Below are 18,642 nucleotides of genomic sequence, written 5' to 3'. Positions count from 1 at the left end.
TTCCCTTTTGAAACGGTCTTTCATGTTGTGTTAATGTATTATGGGGAACATGTCCAATAGTGCTGTGCTATAAATAAGGGCACAATAAGCCCGGAAATAATGAGACCCAGGTCACAAGGCCAGGGTCTGTCAATCAAAACCCTTTCTACTCTCATAGGGGATTAGGGTCACAGCATGAACAGAGCTTCTGTCACCTGGAGCTAACGGGGGAATGGAGAGTGAGTGCGAGACTTCTTTGGGGGCAGTGCCTTGGTGGTACCTAACCCTCTCTTGTTCTGCTTTGCTTTGAGATCAGGACGACTTGTGCAGCTCAGGGTCCTATGTCACTCTGGGGCGGGTCCCCTGGTCCTTAGGAAAGGGGTAGAATTTATCCTTCTGAGGGTACTGTTGGAGCTCAGGCTCTGTTCTGAGCAGTAGATGGAGCAGGCTTCACGGGTTGCTGGGAAGACTGAGCCTTCTTGAGACTTGAAAAAGCTGGAGAGCTTAGGCAGGATGTGGCACATGGCCTGGGATGACTTCTGTGCTGCACTGAAGCACTCTTCAAATCCATCTACAGCAGGGTCAAATAACCCTGTGGGGTAGATTGGGGAGTCGAGGAAGCCGGCTTTGTTTGGGTCCTTGATCTCCAGATAAAGGTGGCACTCAAGCACAGCCAAGTTGTCCATGGCCTTGCTGAAAGCCTGCGCAATTGCCTTTGTAGCACGTAGCCCCGTTAGAGCCGAGGTGGTCCTCCAAGGCTTGGATGGGTGCACGGTATTGACTTAACACTCAACACACTCACTGTCACTCGACACTCGCAGGGTACACTCGTGACGTGACATTTGAAGCAGCAATGCTGAAATTTGTTCCTAGGATCCTAGGAAAAGATATTTGCTCTTTGTGTTCACCGGATGGCCGCAGGAGAGAAGCACTGAAGAGGAGTGTCTATTTGCTGCCGGTGCACTTCTACGGTGAGTAAACAAGCTTATTCCTTCAGCGAGGAGATGATCTTCATGTTAAAGGAGAAAATTCTGATGAAATGGCATTTGGCGCTGATTTATATTTATAGTCAGCCCTGTCCATTTTGGTGGGCTGAAATGCCATTTGAATGTGCAGCTACACGAACGCTAACAAATCAGGTTTCAGCATGCACAGTAAACAGAAGTTTCCCCCATAGCATGTTTATACAAAACGTGAAAGACCATTTCAAAAGGGAACTTTTATGTGTTTTTAGGCTGATGTTAATATTTATATACAAATATGTATTATATTTCTAGGTGAATGTCTAAAAATGTCCACAAATATGTATCTGACTAAAGGATTCTCTGCTTTTTTTTTTAGAGGATTCTCTGCCAAGTGTCCTGTAGTGGGAAACTATAGTATTTGGGTGGAAACATGGGCACCTGACGAGCACAAAAACCAAGGCCTTCACTACAACACCACTGCCGCCACTCTTTCTGCACGTGGTAAGAATGAAATATTTTCTCCTCTCAGTGGGTCATGTACACTGGTTAATAACAATTATTATGAAGTGGGCCATTCTTTGAAATGTACCAGTTTGATGAGGTGATTATTGACCAAAGAGTGAGTAAATAATCACATAATTTTAAATGGCATGGACTTTTATAGAAATAGCAATAAAAATAGGCAAAAAGCTACAGTAACTGAAACATTAGATGCATAAATAAAGTAATAACGAGTATAAGTGATCTAAAGAAACAATGAAACAAGCAAGAAAAACATTACAGTCATAGTGCATGCTGGAAAATTAACACAAGCTGTCCCTGTCAACAAAATAATAAATTCAAGCTTTTCTGAATATGAAACCAGAGTGGGCACATTTGGTGGAGATTTGTGATTTATTTATAATTAAAACCTAAAGCAATTATATTTAAAAACGTATATATATATAGTAAAGCATGTCAAACAGCAGTACATGTTATGATTAAATATTTTTGGAAAGTTTATATTACTCATACATTTTTTTTTTCAATTCATTCTTCTAAGCTTTTCTTCTTTTAGTAACATTAAGGACTAATTATCCCCTGTAAGATGCACTTAGCCTTATACATCTATGTAAAAAAGCTGTAATGTATAACAAATATATATATATATATATATATATATATATATATATATATATATATATATATATATATATATATATATATATATAATATATATATATATATATATATATATATATATATATATATATATATATATATATATATATATATACATATATATATCAACAAGTTATTTATATTAATGTAAAGCAATTAAAACAGCACACAATAATGTACAATGGTTTCATAAAATGATAAAATCAGACATGTACGTCATTTCATTTTCATTTTGGAGTAGTTAACTTATTGACTTTTGACTAATCCTGTTAATGTAGAAACACCATTTGATAAAGAACTGTCTGATTTCTTTGATCCTGATGCAGTAGATGAAGGGGTTCACTACAGGTGGAAGCAGACTGTAGAACATGACAAGGCTGATCTTCTGAGTGCTGTCCATCTGAGCGTTTGGGATGTTAGAAGTGGTGTAAACCACGAAACGGGGCACATAATAGATGGTAATGATAGTCAGCTGTGTGGCACAGGTAGAAAAGGCTTTCAATCGGCCCTGTGCATTTGCTATTCGAAGCACAGACACCAGGATACTTAAATAGGAAAATATAATGAAAGAGAATGGAACGAGAAGCACAAACATTGCTACAGCATATGCATTGAGATTTGTGAGGGTGGCATCAGCACAGGCCAGCTGGTTTATAGATGAACCATCACAGAAACAATGAGCGATCATGTTTGGCCCACAGAATGGCAGCTTCATTGTCTGCATTAAGCTAATGGTTGGAGCAATCATTGCAGTAACCCAGGAAAACCCTATTAGAAGTCTCATAGTACGGTTAGTCATTAAAACAGGGTATCTTAGCGGGTAACAGATCGCCAAGTACCGATCAAGTGCCATGATCATCATAATAAGAGAGTTTAAGGTACCAAAATAGTGAATCAGCTGCCTTTGAAACAGACAAACATGGAAGCCAATATAACCATCATTAAACCAATAGCGAGAAATGACTTTTGGCAGAGCAACTGTACAGAAACCAATATCAGACAAGGACAAACTCAGCATGATAATATACATGGGCTTATGGAGGCTGCGTTCAGTCACAAACAGGACCACAATGAGAGAGTTTCCAGTGATTACAGCGATGTAGATGATGAATAAAAGCACTCCTATCAGGCTGTAGTATTTGGGCTGGAGTCCAGGGAAACCCACAATAAAAAACTCAGTTACAACAGAAGCTGTGGTTTCGTTTGCCTGTGACATACTAAAACCTGCAGTGAACACCTGTTTACAAAAGAAACAACATCTGGCTTTAGAAAAATGTTTGAATTATAAATTATTCAATTATTATTAAATGACATTGTATTACAAAATTATGAATTCACATAAATTCAACATGTATTTTCATAAATTGATAATAATAATATAAATAAATAAATTTTCATTAAATGAATGACGCATTGTTAACAAAAATTATTTGTCATTGCAAAAATCTCTATGTTATTTTGGCTTGTATATCAGCAAATTACCTTGATTATTCCTCTAAGTTATGTGACATCTGCTAAAATGTATTCCTGGCTCAGTGTGCCACGTCTCTCAGTTTTCAGTGCTGATGTCAATGTTCTGCTTATGGTTTCATTATTTTATAGCTATAGAATCAGTGTTAAAGCCTATAGGGTCCAACACGTCATAGAGGACCATGTTTTTAATTATTTGGTGTTGTGAAACTGGGCTGACCTTTGGGGTTTACTGGTTGAACTGTCTTACGTGCTTGTTTGCATGACACACATTCACACAAACAGGATTTGCTTTTCCCTAAAATTTGTTTATTTTTAAAAATTATTATATATATATAATTTTTAAATTGTATTTATTTATAAAAAAAATATTTTTTACTAATTTCATCAGCATTAGTAAAGGTTACTAGCAGGTGGTGCAAAAACGAGGGAAAATAAATGAATGCAGACTCATGACAACTAATTCGTGACATCTGTTGATTACTTTTTCCATGGCAGAAAAGCCTACTACTTGAAATGTATAACATATTTAATATTAAATAAAAATATTTAAATTACACTTTATTTTAAGGTCCAATTCTCACTATTAAAGGGTTAGTTCACCCAAAAATAAAAATTAGGATATGTTTTACTCCAGAGGCATCCTAGCTGTATATGACTTTCTTCTTTCAGACCAATCCAGTCGGAGTTATATTAAAAATTGTCTTTGATCTTTTAAGCTGTTTAATGCCACTCAGTGGGTGTTGCATGCATCAGTCCAAAAGAAGTTAAATAAAAAGCGCCCATACATAAATAAAAGTGTCTTACATGGCTCCTGGGGTAAACAAAGGCCTTCTGTAGCGAATTGATTCATTTTTGTAAGAAAAATATATCCATATTCAAAACGTAATTATCACTTTAATGTAGCTTGCGCCAACAGTTGTACACGGAAGCAGCTCTGGGCTGATTACATATGGGGTCAGTGTTGTGCATGCGCTGGTGAGTCTCATGAAAACCAATGTTTGTTTACAGGATCAAAGGAAGCAAAGTTTTTCATGCACATCTCGTCAGTAAATCCGCTCCTGTGATAAGTAGGTAATCTCCTGCACGTGCGTTCAGATCAGAGTATGTGAGCGGAGTGGAGCAGCAACAATTTCCCCTCTGCGCTCTGAGCATTTAATAATCACTCCGCTCCCAGTAAATGCAAATGCCGTTTATTACACAGAGCCGACAAGCTACATTAAATCGCGTTCAAAATCACTGCCGATTCATTGCCGATTTTGAATGCGATTTTGTGTAACTTGTCAGTGAACGACGGCTCTGTGTAGTAAATGGCATTTACATTTACTGGGAGTGGAGTGATTATTAAATACTTATATAATACTTATGATCACATCAAATAATGCGATGAACTCTAAAAGTGCTGTCCTTTTTATTTGGTAAAACGTGTGTCGAAAGACCTAATAATAAAATGTGACATTCTGTAGTTTTGTCGCATATTCATCTTTTGATCATATTTGCAAATATCTTGACTCCACAGCAGAGAAAGCAATTTTGTCTTTACTGTTCTAATACTTATGGAGGGCACTGTATATGTTCCATTCAAAGTGACTTGAATTTAAATTGTATTTATTTACCGAGCTATATGATGTCGCACTTGTCCATGTGTGAAGACACTGTGCAGCGGAAATCCGTGAATGAATGTTCCGAAGTGAAGTAAACTTCAACAGATTTCCACTTCTCAGGGAGTAGGGAGCAGTGAACACTGTGTAGGAACCATGTCAATCGCAACACAGTTCATAAACAGAGCTCACTTCTAATGAGCTGATTATCTGAATCAGGTGTGTTAACAAAGAGGGTCATGCAAAATATGCAGAGCTGGGGGGCTCGAGGACTGGAATTGAAAACCGCTGGTATTGTCATTATAATCCGTAATTATGACCCCACTGGATGCAACAAAGGCCTAGTTTATAATGGGTTTTAATGTTTTTGTCTCGGTACTCCGGGACACACGGCATCACAGTATAATAAGGGGCGTAACATTTCCGTCAAACGCTTGAGGTATCCGTCTAATCACAATACACCGGATATCTGGCCAATCAGAGCATATAATATTAAATATTATTAAATGTCAATTTAAAATTCATTGTACAAATTTGGTATTCCTAAAGAAAGTAAAATTGCATAAAATAATAAAATAAAATGTACAATGTATGCCAATAAATTCATTATCAATAAACAGCAAGACATTCAACATAGTGAATATGCACCTGTTATGTTGACTCTGTGCTCTAAATTAAGATAAATATATTATTGTGTATCACTTATAGTGTTTGCTGTTATGTACAGTGTGGTTGGGACTTTTTTTCCAGATGATGACAGGGTCAGAGTGGCTTTAGGGACTGAATGTCAATCATAGCTCATGAAATTGCCATAAAAAACATAAAAGGTGGAAAAAAAGGCCTCAAATCAGGCCTCATACCACTTCAAGTTCTGCTTCCATTGAAGCATGACAATGACATGCCAAATACTAAAAATTACAGATAATTTTTTATCAGTACAATTACAGAAATCAAAATGAATCATTTTCACTTTTTGTCTCAGACATCAGGACTGTATATAGCAGGGATAGGCAACTCCAGTCCTGGAGGGCCACTATCCTGCAGAGTTTAGCTTCAGCCCTCATAAAAACTCACCTGCCTGTATCTATCTAGTAATCCCAAAAACACTGATTGCATCACAGTATAATAAGGGGCGTAACATTTCCGTCACACGCTTGAGGTATCCGTCTAATCACAATACACCGGATATATGGCCAATCAGAGCATACCTCGCTTTTCAGAACGATGAGCTTTGTAAAAATCTACGTGTTTCAGAAAGACGGGGCATAGAAGAGCAACAATAATGTACATTATGTGGAAAATAATGTGTTTTTTGAGTCTATTGGCCCCATTTTAACGATCTAAGCGAATGGTCTAAAGCGCACAGCGCAGGTGCACTCAGGGTGTGTCCGAATCCACTTTTGCTAATTTAATGACGGGAAAACAGTCGGCACACCCGGGCGCATGGTCTAAATGGGTTGTCCCTATTCTCTTAATGAGTAATGGATGTTTTTTGGGTGTAACGTGCAATAAATCAATCAGAGCCTCATCACCCATCCCCTTTAAAAGCCAGTTGCGGTCGCGCCATGGTGGGTTCGCTATTTACATGGCGGAATTTAATTTTGCATTTTTAAAAATGTTTGTGTGTTGCTGTGCATCCCTGTGTGTGTAATAAGCAAAGTGTACCCACCCACCCAATAAGCGTTGTGCACCCACCCATAGGCGCATATTACTAACACACTCTGTAAATAACAAAGAAAAAATATTGCGCCAGACTTTAGACCAGGTTTGAGTTTGTCTATGGCGCAGTCTATTTTCAGTTCCTCAAAATAGCAACGCGCCAACAATGCGCCTGAACACACCTCTTTATTAGACCAGCTTGCCCATGGCCGCACAAATGGGGGCAGGGTGTGTAGGGTGGCTATTGTGGGAGCAATGAAGGCAGTTAACCAAGCTGTTGCGTTTAGGATGTATGTGATGCGGTTAGTCATAACAGTCTAGTATAGCAGAGAATAACAAATAGCCACATAGCGATCGAGGGCCATGATCATCATTATCAGCGAGTTTAAAGTCCCAAAATAGTGAATTAGCAATTAGAAAGAAGCAAGCGTGGAAAAGTGACGTGACGTGACATACAGCCAAGTATGGCGACCCATACTCAGAATTCATGTTCTGCATTTAACCGATCCAAAGTGCACACACACAGCAGTAATCACACACACACACACCGTGAACACACACCCAGAACAGTGGGCAGCCATTTATGCTGCGGCGCCCGGGGAGCAGTTGGGGGTTCAGTGCCTTGCTCAAGGGCACCTCAGTTGTGGTATTGAGAGTGGAGAGAACGCTGTACATACACTCCCCCCACTGACAATTCCTGCCGGCCTGAGACTCAAACTCGCAACCTTTGGATTGATTCGATCAATTACCAATTACCTTTGGATTGAGACTGACTCTCTAACCATTAGGCAACGACTTCCCCACGAAAGGGGTTGCTCCCGGATTAAACCAGTACCTGGCTATGATTTTAGGCAAGGCAACAGTGGAGAAACACATATCAGACATTGCCAGACTCGTAAGGATTATGTACATGGGCTTCCTGAGGCTCTCTGAAGTGATAAACAGCACCAGGAAAACCATGTTACCTGCCACTCTGGTCATGTAGACAATAAAGAAAATGGCAGAGACCAGGCCATAATAGTCTGGATGGAGTCCAGTGAAGCCCACAATGATAAACTCAGTGATTGTAGTCCAGTTCTTCGGTAACATGTTGCCAGATCTGCAGAGATTATAGAACACAAGTTATTAATATTGCCTAATATAAATTTGTATGTAATCTGAACAAAATGTTAAAGACATTTAAATAGTACAATATAGTAATATTACTTTTAAAATGTTACATATAATATTAAATATTATTAAATGTCAATTTAAAATTCATTGTACAAATTTGGTATTCCTAAAGAAAGTAAAATGCCATAAAATAAAATAATAAAATAAAATGTACAATGTATGCCAATAAATTCATTATCAATAAACAGCAAGACATTCAACATAGTGAATATGCACCTGTTATGTTGACTCTGTGCTCTAAATTAAGACAAATATATTGTGGTGTATCACTTATAGTGTTTGCTGTTATGTACAGTGTGGTTGGGACTTTTTTTCCAGATGATGACAGGGTCAGAGTGGCTTTAGGGACTGAATGTCAATCATAGCTCATGAAATTGCCATAAAAAACATAAAAGGTGGAAAAAAAGGCCTCAAATCAGGCCTCATACCACTTCAAGTTCTGCTTCCATTGAAGCATGACAATGACATGCCAAATACTAAAAATTACAGATAATTTTTTATCCGTACAATTACAGAAATCAAAATGAATCATTTTCACTTTTTGTCTCAGACATCAGGACTGTATATAGCAGGGATAGGCAACTCCAGTCCTGGAGGGCCACTATCCTGCAGAGTTTAGCTTCAGCCCTCATAAAAACTCACCTGCCTGTATCTATCTAGTAATCCCAAAAACACTGATTGCCTTGTTCAGGTGTGTTTAATTAGGTTGGAGCTAAACTCTGCAGGACAGTGGCCCTCCAGGACCGAAGTTGCCTATCCCTGGTATATAGGCTAGCCAGAAATAGTTATTTGTATTTATTTTTTTATTATTTTAATCACTGTAGCTTTGCGTTTGTTTAAACAGTGCTGAGGTTACTGAATTATCAATAGACACTAAACCAACTGAAATGTCATTGCTATAACACGTTTTATGAAGCTGCTTATGAAATATAATATGATAGGAAGTATATAAATCATTAGTAAATGTCAGTAAATCTTCTCTCTTAAAGTTTGTGTCATCAGACTGTTCCTGCCTGTCTTCAGATCTCATGGGGTTTTCATTGTTTTTGAGTGTCAGTATCTACATTAATTGGTGTTGTCACTCATCTGCTGGATTCCTCAGTGTAAATTCTCTCAAGTTTGTTTTCCCATCAGTCCATACTCTTCAGGGTCTGTCTAGTGTCTCTAGAAAGCAAATTAAGGGCATGTAGCAAATATGTTGACACTCTTCTGACAAACAACAGTGACAATGTTTATGGGATGTTACATGGAAACCCTTGACCTGAGATCTCTAATGTCTCCCTCAGTGATCTCCTCTTTTCTCAAAAACACACAAACATCTAACGGTATCAAATATTCAAATAACAGCTAAATACATGTGAATTATTTTAGACTATAACCTGCTGTCTCCACTTACATTTATGCATGCCAAGCATGTAATAGTACTATATTTTGTAAATAGTAAAACTAAAATAGGCCCAGATATATTAGCTCATGCTTATGGGGTATACAGTAGTTAACATTTGAAGTGGATCTAAAAAGTTTCTCAAAGTTGTCCTAAGACAAGAACGCATTTTGGTTTTAGGACAACTTTGATGAAAGGTTTTGATCCACTTCAAATGTTGACTACTGTAGTAGTCTGACATATAAGAGACTATAGTCAAGTCACTGGTCAATTTTGAGATTTAAAGCTATTTTGCTTCCATAACATGTGTTCTGTCAGACTAGTGATTGATTTGTGTCTGTAGATTTCAAATACAATGCATGTAGTTATTGTCTGTTTTCTTAAAATGATTTTTTTCTTTCCATACACCAAACTTTACAGTTTTATATAAATCATATATTCTGGAGGTTTTATTAAGAGAAGGATTTGTTCATATCATTCACCTGATTTAGATAACATTTTATTCCAAAAAACATCTTTCTGATTTATGGAGTGATGAAAAGTGATACAATATTCACTCTGTAAAACCCTTTAACTCTAATATGTCAACTAAAATGAAAATTATAAACCTGGCTTTATCTATTGTTCAGATTTCTGTTTTGGAAATGTATGTAAATGACTGCATATTTACAGGTAATTAGACAATGCCTAATTTACTTAATGTACTGTGATCAATCTACTGGGACAGTATATGATATCTAGTTACAATATTTAACCTGTAAATTCTGTTAAAATGAAATCAGTAGTCTAAAGCATCATATAGTATATTTATTGAATTATAATCCCCCTTCAGCCTCAAATGCTCAGTGGTGCCAAGTCACTAATACACTGATGATATAACTGAATAATAGATTATTGGCTCTGTTGGGAAAACAAAACATTGTTTGTGTCCTGGTTATTAACACCCCTAATATATTCACTTGAGATAACTTGGCAAATTGATGGTATTTTTACAGCATCAGTGCATATAGTTTTGCTCTGCTATATGCTAAATACAGCAGCACCTGCAACCTATTTTTCAGACATAAACGTTATTTTAATATATTTGTCTGTCTCTGAAAGATTCTTATCAGCTGTTTAACGTTTATGCTAAAAAATTTAGTATTTACATTTCATGGTTCTGACTGATACTTTAGTCCTAAATGGACATGGTGTGGTTTTTGTTTGGCAGATAAGCTTTGTTATAAGTCTAAGTCTGTGTGTTGTTGTCTTTTTGTTTGTTTTTTAAGTATTAAAAAAGATCCAGACCTATGGTAAAAATATATATAGATTGGCCCATAGAGGCTCGTTGATCATAGTATTTTGCTTTTTTGAGTGAATTTGCCATTGAAATTAAATTTAACCCAAAATAATAATAATAATATTGTTGTTTATTAAGAAGAAAATGTAATCCCTAAGTTAATGAAATGTCTTTTATTATAGTTTTTTTTTTGGGGGGGGGGGGGATTTCATAGTTTTAAGTGTCTGACACTGTAAAGTGCAATCTGCTTTTAATGTGAAAAAAACAAATATATATATATATATATATATATATATATATATATATAATATATATATATAAATATATATATATATATATATATATATATATTTTTACAAAAAAAGAGTCTGATTGCATTTAAAAAACATGACTATGGACTGTATATGTTTTTGCACAACTTTAAATCACGTCATATTAGTGTTTGACTGAAGTTTTCATGTGAAATGTGCACTGGGTGGCGCTAAAATATTTTAATTTCACCAAAAAAAGTTCTATTCAGTTGAATTCTTTGTACCATATCTCTACTTCAGTGTTAAATTACATATTAAATCCAGACTTAAGCCATAGTTATAGTTTGACCTTTGTTTTTATTTTGATCTTAATAATTCATGAAGAAGGCTAAAAGTCACAGACATCTCAAAGTCTATTTGGTTTGAGTGTTGTCACTTATTTACTACATCACTCAGTGGTAATTCTCTCAGGTTTGGCTTTCCATCTGTACAATCTTCAGGGTGTCTAGTGTCTCCAGAGAGCAAATTAAGGGCATGTAGCAAATATGTTGACACTTTTCAGACAAACAGTGACAGGGATTATTGCACATGGTTACGTGAAAACCCATGACATCAAACCTCTAATGAGTTTCTTAACGGGTTAGTTCACCCAAAATTTTTAAATTATACTGTGTTTTACTCACCCTCAAAGCATCCTAGGCAGGGCCACAGCTGGGCTTTGCAGGGCCGCAGTGCAGGTTGTACGAGTGGGCCCTGTTTGAAATTGTTTAATTTATATGTTTGTTCTATCTATTTATCTGTGCTATTTACACAATGTTTACATTTTTTCAATTTTGTAGTTGTCCAGGTACAGAAACCGAATAATCAAATATAAAATAGCACTGCATAGTCTTCACCGTAAAAATGAAATATACAGTCAAACCAAAAAATTTTTCAGACACCTTCAACATTTATCACATTATCACAGTTTATTTGCTATAGTTTAGAAAATGGTAATAAAATATGACAAGACATCAGAGTTAAACTCTGATAATTCATCTTGATAATGTCTTGATAGAAAGGTAAGTAATGGATTACAATCAACCAAAAATTCAGACAACTGTTAGTATGGCAATATTTACACAACTATCAGTACTTTGTTGTTGACCAATTACCAAGCATTGCTTAATTTTTTTCAGTCTGTGGTGTAAAAAGTTCACATTAGCAATTAAAGAAAAAACGCTTAAGCAAAACATAGTCAGGTCAAAGTTAAACTTTTGGTCCCAAATTTTCTATCAATTTTACTGGTAGTCCACTGTATGAAGAATTTTTGGGTATAATATGTCACAGTTTACTTTATTTTGCTATACTCAATGACATAAATTAACTATGGTGTCCTGCACCCACTAGAAAAAAAAAATTATCTGGTGTCTGAATAATTTTTGGTTTGACTGTGGATTAATTCTTGTTAAAACTACAAAATAATTCAGTCAAGAGCAGTAAGTGATTTTCTTTCTTTCATTTTCTTGGATTAGCATTAAGGTCACCGACAGCAGCTAGTAGCTAAATCAGGCGCTGTCACTTTAAGAGAAAATGCATCCATTATAATGATACACTTCTGATTTCTTTCTCCACTGTTTACTTACACTTAAACATAACAGACAGTTTTTTCAAGGAAACTCGGCAAGACAGGTATTTTGACATAATTTTGTATGTATTTGTCGGTACAAGAACAAGAAGAGGCAAATTCGTGTTCAAGCGCTTTGAGACGCAGCTCTCTGCGTGTGCCCTGTGTGCACAGAACACCACACGTGAGTGCTGAATTGGGCTCTTTCACATCTTTTTCTGTTTGCATGTTTAAACTGTGATTTGTATTTGATCGTTCAGGTGCAGGAGGACGCGAAGGAGAGCTCGGTTCGGTGTTGCTGTCCATGACATGCCTCTGAGAAATGCAGGAGCAAAGGAAACAAAGTTTTTTTTACTTTAGCAAAGGAAAACCAGTCCACTCTTGGCTTATATCGAAATCCTCCGACATTTTTCTTTACAAATCCACGTTTTTTGCTTCTAATTCATGACCGACGTTTTGTTTTGTTTTGTTTTGTCTCCACATTCGTCATTAATCACGCAACGCTGACGTCTTACGTCATCCGCCGGAACGGCTTCTGCGTATGACAGTCAATGGAAGTGAGAAATTATATGGATATTTATCTTACAAAAACACATTCATAGGCCTTTATTCACCTCCCGGAGCCGTGTGAGGGATGTTTTATTATGGATGCGCGCACTTTATTTCATGTCTTTTGGACTGTTGACAACCAACACCCGCTTACCCCCATTGAAAGGCTTGGAGGGGCCAGGACAATTTTACTCTGATTGGATTCGTCTGAAAGAAGAAAGTCACGTACACCTAGGATGCTTTGAAGGTGAGTAAATCACAGACTAATTTTCATTTTTGGTTGAACTAACCCTTTTATGTGCATCCTTTCTGTCAAAACACAAACATCAAGAAAATAACATGTAGATGGTGTAAATAATGTAAAGCAGGGGTGCCCAACCCTGCTCCTTACGATCGACTGTCCTGCAAAATTTTGCTCCAACCCTAATCAGACACACCTGCCTTTAATTTTTAAGTGAGCCTGAAGACCTTAATTAGTTTCTTCAGGTGTGTTTGATTAGGATTGGTTGCCAGCTGCTGCCAGAATTCTGACTAGAACCATAAATTCTGAGCTTATAACACCAGTCCTCAGGTCCTTACACTGGCTTCCAGTTACATTTAGGATTGATTTTAAAGTATTTTTTTTTACTTGTTTATAAATCACTTAATGACCTAGGACCGAAATACATTGCAGATATGCTCACTGAATATAAACCTAACAGAGCACTTAGATCATTAGGATTGAGTCAGTTAGAAATACCAAGGGTTCCCACAAAACAAGGGGAGTCCGGTTTTAGTTACTATGCCGCCCGCAGTTGGAATCAGCTTCCAGAAGAGATCAGATGTGCTAAAACATTAGCCACTTTTAAATCTAGACTCAAAACACATCTGTTTAGCTGTGCATTTATTGAACTTATTGCACTGTATTTTATGTATTCACTGTATTTTATGTAAAATCATTTTCTATTTTTAATGGTCTTAAATTAATTGTAAAGCACTTTGAATTACCATTGTGTACGAAATGTGCTATATAAATAAACTTGCCTTGCCTTCGCTTGATGTAACCTAATCAGGCATTTATAAATATATTCAAATATATCAGCCTTTGCTTATGTTTTAGTGATTTGCTAGCTTTTGGCCTTACCATGACATGCCCATTTGTAACAAGGTTTTCAGGCCAAACTGGGCCACAGTATTCCTACCTTTTTGTTAGAAATGGGTTTTCAAACGGTACCTTATATGGAGACTGCACTAAATGGTAAAAAGATAGATGGATAGATGTATAGATGGGTGGATGAATGGATAAATAATATTTTTATGTAGAGATTTTTATAAAAAGCGCATTTGTAATAAGTGTTATAAGTAATACGTATTATCAATATAATATTATCAGAAGGAGTCTTTAAATCCCTTTTGGATGACATTGCTTGCTCAGGTTCCCAATGGTGCCTAGGGTTTAATACACTGATGATCTAAGTGAATAATAGATTTTCAATAATGTCTCTGTTGGGAAATGACTGAAGGAAAATAGTTAATTTATTGTTTAATAATACAGTGATCATCTTTTCTGTCCTGTTGTATGTATAGCCAAGTGAAACGGCTTCTCACAAACAAATAAACAAAAAAAGTCAAGAGCAGTGGTTTCAAAATCTGCAGTGTGCAACAGTGGGGTTCCGGAAATAAAAATGTATTTATGTATATGATTTTGTTGAAGTCATCAATCTGCATTATTTTTAATTATTTTTTACACAAATGTGTTTAACCATTAGTACCAGTTGGTACCATTGCCCATGATTCTGCCAAAAATCTCCAGTCAGAAAATTAAAATAAACAAATTGCACCAGAAGGATTATTGTATGTACTTTCTCTCTTTAGATATTTGTACAAACAACCTAATATTTATTGTATCATACATGACACAACAAATCTGACAATGTATGTAGTTACAAAGAAAAAATATAATATTTATATTATATATTTTTTGAACATGTTTGACAGTTAATAGCACTAGACTTTCTGTTGTACATTAATAAACACTGTCCATTTACACAACAAAATATTAACACATCTATGCATTAGCTTAATTTCTAACATGAGCAAGAGTGTCACAAAAGACATAAATAAATGCAGCAACAACATCATCACAATCAGCTATGAGAATGAACAAAATAAACTTATGATAAAACCTTTAAATTATTTGGTGCAACTTTTATGCGCAAAAACACATCTGCTAATCGTTTCCTGATCTCTTTAGTTCTGGTGCAATAAACTGTGGGGTTTATTAAGGGAGGAATTAGAGAAGCGACAATCAGTATTGCATTTCTCTCTGTTAAAGTTAGAGCAACTCCTATTCGAGTTAATAATGCATGGACCATTTTTGGTGCATAATAACTAAACAAGACAATGAGGTGACTCAAGCAAGTGTTGATCATTTGCCTTTTGCTTGCATTGTTGGACAGTCTGGTCACACTGTAGGCCAGGACAGCATATGTGCACATAATAAAGGGAAACTGCCCACAGAACCACCACAGATTAATCATTGCAGGCAAGAAAAAAAAGGGTTCAGGATTAACACAAGCAGCTCTGATCATAGAAGGATAATCACAGAACACATATCTGATGACAGGCTGACAGTATGGGACATTGTCTACCACAGATGTCAAAACACCCATTAAAGTGATAGTAATGAGCCAAGTCAGGAAAATGAACAGAAATGTTCGTGAATTTGTTACAATGCTGTGGTATCTCAGTGGAAGTCTAATTGCAATAAGTCGGTCAATTGCCATTAATGTCAGAGCCATACATACTGTGAAATCACCTAGATGATAGAAGAACATCCTTGAGATGCAAGAGCAGTATGAAACCGTTTTAATCTCAGCCAGCAGCACTGAGATCATGGTTGTGCTGCAGGTTGAAGAGAACATTATGTCAACAACAGCTAGATTACAGATTAATATGTACATCGGTTTGTGTAAATGTCTGTTAGTTAAGATGATACACAGATTGATGCCGTTCCCAAGCAATATGAGCATGTAGGTTATTAAGATGAGGAATCCGAGGAGCTTTTGGTTCTGCAGGTGATCAAATCCAGTGATTATAAAGCTGTCTACATTTTTCACAGTATAATTTTCAACTGCCATTTTCAGTCCACTGCTAAACAAACAGACACAAGTACATTAAAATACACTATATACAGGTAACAAGTCAAAATCAATCATATCCTTGATGTACTCATATATACACAGAAAAAAAGCTCCTGTGAAGGAAGATGGAAGAAAGATGCAGACAGTGTCTGTAACGGCAAGGTGATGAAAACTCTGAAAATTGAAGTATAGTTTCAAAAGGAATACAAAAAGCATTTCAGTCATTATAAAGAAAAAATATAAATATTATGTAAAACATTTTCTAAACTTATTCTTCTGGTTTTCCTCCTTAAATCTATGGAAATGCTAGAATTTCTAAACAATGAATATTTAAAATTGCATACAAGAGATTCTGAGATGTTCCCTTTCATTTAGTTAAACAGATGCATGACTGATGTTCTGCCTTTTATATTTTATTGCATGACTGCTTGTACCTCGTGGTTACCTAGCAGCATGAAACTATAGAGAGATGGTTCAGAATGCCATAGAACGTATATAAAAAAAGTCCTATTTATTTTGCAAATACAAACAGTTGGAGAATTACAGCAATTACAACTTGATGTCATTATTAATAATCAGTAGCCTATTTGTAAAATGTGGTTCTAGCACATATAGGATATTTCTGTACCTTTGCATAGACATTGAAGCGCTCATTTTTAAGACAGCTTCTAAAAACAGTACTTTACTTTTCTGTCCTTTACAGACATACAAATAATTTTAGGCGAACATTACTTAGTAATTGACGCCTTTCTCATTATAACTATGATCTCAGTGCTGCTGGCTGAGATTAAAACGGTTTCATACTACTCTTGCATCTCAAGGACATACTTCTATCATCTTGGTGATATTACAGAATGCATGGCTCTGACATTAATGGCAATAGACCGACTTATTGCAATCAGGTTTCCATTGAGATACCACAACATTGTAACAAATTCACGAATCCTTCTGTTCATTTTTCTAACCTGGCTTGCTAGTTTCGCTGTTATAGGTTTTGTGATATCATTAGTAGACCGTGTCCCATACTGTCAGCCTGTCATCAAGTATGTGTTCTATAATTATCCTGCCATGATAAGAGCTGCTTGTGTTAATCCTGAACCATATTTTTTCATAGTTACAATGATAAGTCTGGGGCCAATATTTGGACAATTTCCTTTTATTCTGTGTACATATGCTGTCCTGCCATACAGTGTGACTAAACTCTCCAACAACTCAAGCAAAAAGCAAATGATCAACACTTGCTTGAGTCACCTCATGGTTCTGCTCAGTTTTTATGTACCCAAGCTGGTCTCTGTTTTCCTAACTCGATTAATAGTAGGGCTAAAATTGACAGAGCAAAAAGCAATTTTTATTGTTCCCTTTCTAGTTTCTCCCCTAATAAACCCTGCTGTTTATTGCACTAGGACTAAAGAGATCAGGACACGATTAGCAGATGTATTTTTGCAGAAAAAAATAGTACCAAATAATTTAAAGTCATTTTCAATAGTTTCATCATCTTAATTCTGATTGTTATTATGTTGCTTGTTTTAATAATGTGTTGTTAATAATGCTAGAGACTACAAACCAAAGCGCATACATGCTGATGTTGAATTGTTTTCAAATAAAGTAAAAGAAAATAGGGAAAATATTTGGAGCTCTGCTTATTTTTGAAATTACAGTATTGACAGAAATTTTAAATGTTAAAGGGGTCATATGATGTGATTTAAATTTTTCCATTCTCTTTGGAGTGTTACAAGCTCTTGGTGCATAAAGAAGATCTGTAAAGTTGCTAAGACTAAAGTCTCAAATCCAAAGAGATATTCTTTATAAAAGTTAAACCTCATCCACACCCCCTAAAACGGTTAGTTTTAACACGCCCCCACATCTCTACGTCACAATGTGGAAAGATTTGCATAACGCCGCCCAGATGTTCACGCAAAGAAAGAAGGCGTACCTTTTATTCTCATTGTAGTATTGTTGTTGCCGCCGCCACTGCCATGTCGTATAGACGCTGTGTGTTTGGTTGTGAAAGCGAAACTACTTTGTTCGGCCTTCCAAAAGAGGACGATATCCGCTTCATCATGCCTGGAGCTGATCCATGCTGGTCGCTGAGGAAATACATCAACTTTGCACTGTGGATCGCCGGATCGGCTTTTTTACCGTGGATGAAGCGGAGTCCAGCCCGGGGTTGTCACATGTGGTTGCAGATGCTCCTTCATAGAATCTCTAGGCCTCCGGGCTTCGGTTCACTCAAGGCCATGGTGTGGGATGCTGTTTCATTGAGAAAGCAAAACTACTTGTTTGGCCTTCCAAAAGAGGACATGACTAGAAATCATGTTTATATCATGTTTATAATGGGTATTAATGTTTATGTCTCGTCGCTCCGGCCAGACAGGGCATTACAATATGTTAAGGGGCATAACATTTCCGTCACATGCTTGAGGTATTCGGCCAATTACAACGC

General features: G+C 36.4%; 2 protein-coding genes and 1 pseudogene across 2 annotated transcripts; 1 reads left to right on the top strand and 2 right to left on the bottom strand.

The window, feature by feature from the left end:
* Positions 1–2,325: 2,325 nt before the first annotated feature.
* On the bottom strand, positions 2,326–3,321 carry LOC109111184 (olfactory receptor 2AT4-like). Its single transcript, XM_019124140.2, has one exon. The coding sequence runs from the start codon at positions 3,319–3,321 to the stop codon at positions 2,347–2,349; it is 975 nt and encodes a 324-aa protein (XP_018979685.2). The 3' UTR covers positions 2,326–2,346.
* A 4,540-nt stretch (positions 3,322–7,861) lies between these two features.
* On the top strand, positions 7,862–17,699 carry LOC109111183 (annotated as a pseudogene).
* On the bottom strand, positions 15,231–16,196 carry LOC109111301 (olfactory receptor 6N1-like). Its single transcript, XM_019124237.2, has one exon. It carries the CDS (start codon positions 16,194–16,196, stop codon positions 15,231–15,233), a length of 966 nt encoding a protein of 321 aa, XP_018979782.2.
* Positions 17,700–18,642: the final 943 nt, after the last annotated feature.

This window comes from Cyprinus carpio, chromosome B10 (assembly GCF_018340385.1).
Source record: "Cyprinus carpio isolate SPL01 chromosome B10, ASM1834038v1, whole genome shotgun sequence".
NCBI lineage: Eukaryota > Metazoa > Chordata > Actinopteri > Cypriniformes > Cyprinidae > Cyprinus > Cyprinus carpio.
The sequence above is the reverse complement of the archived record's forward strand: the minus strand, read 5'-3'. Positions and strand labels throughout refer to the sequence as shown.

Coding starts and splice junctions, on each gene's coding strand:
- LOC109111184 (XM_019124140.2), bottom strand. CDS start 3,321: ATGTCACAGGCAAACGAAACCACAGCTTCTGTTGTAACTGAGTTTTTT.
- LOC109111301 (XM_019124237.2), bottom strand. CDS start 16,196: ATGGCAGTTGAAAATTATACTGTGAAAAATGTAGACAGCTTTATAATC.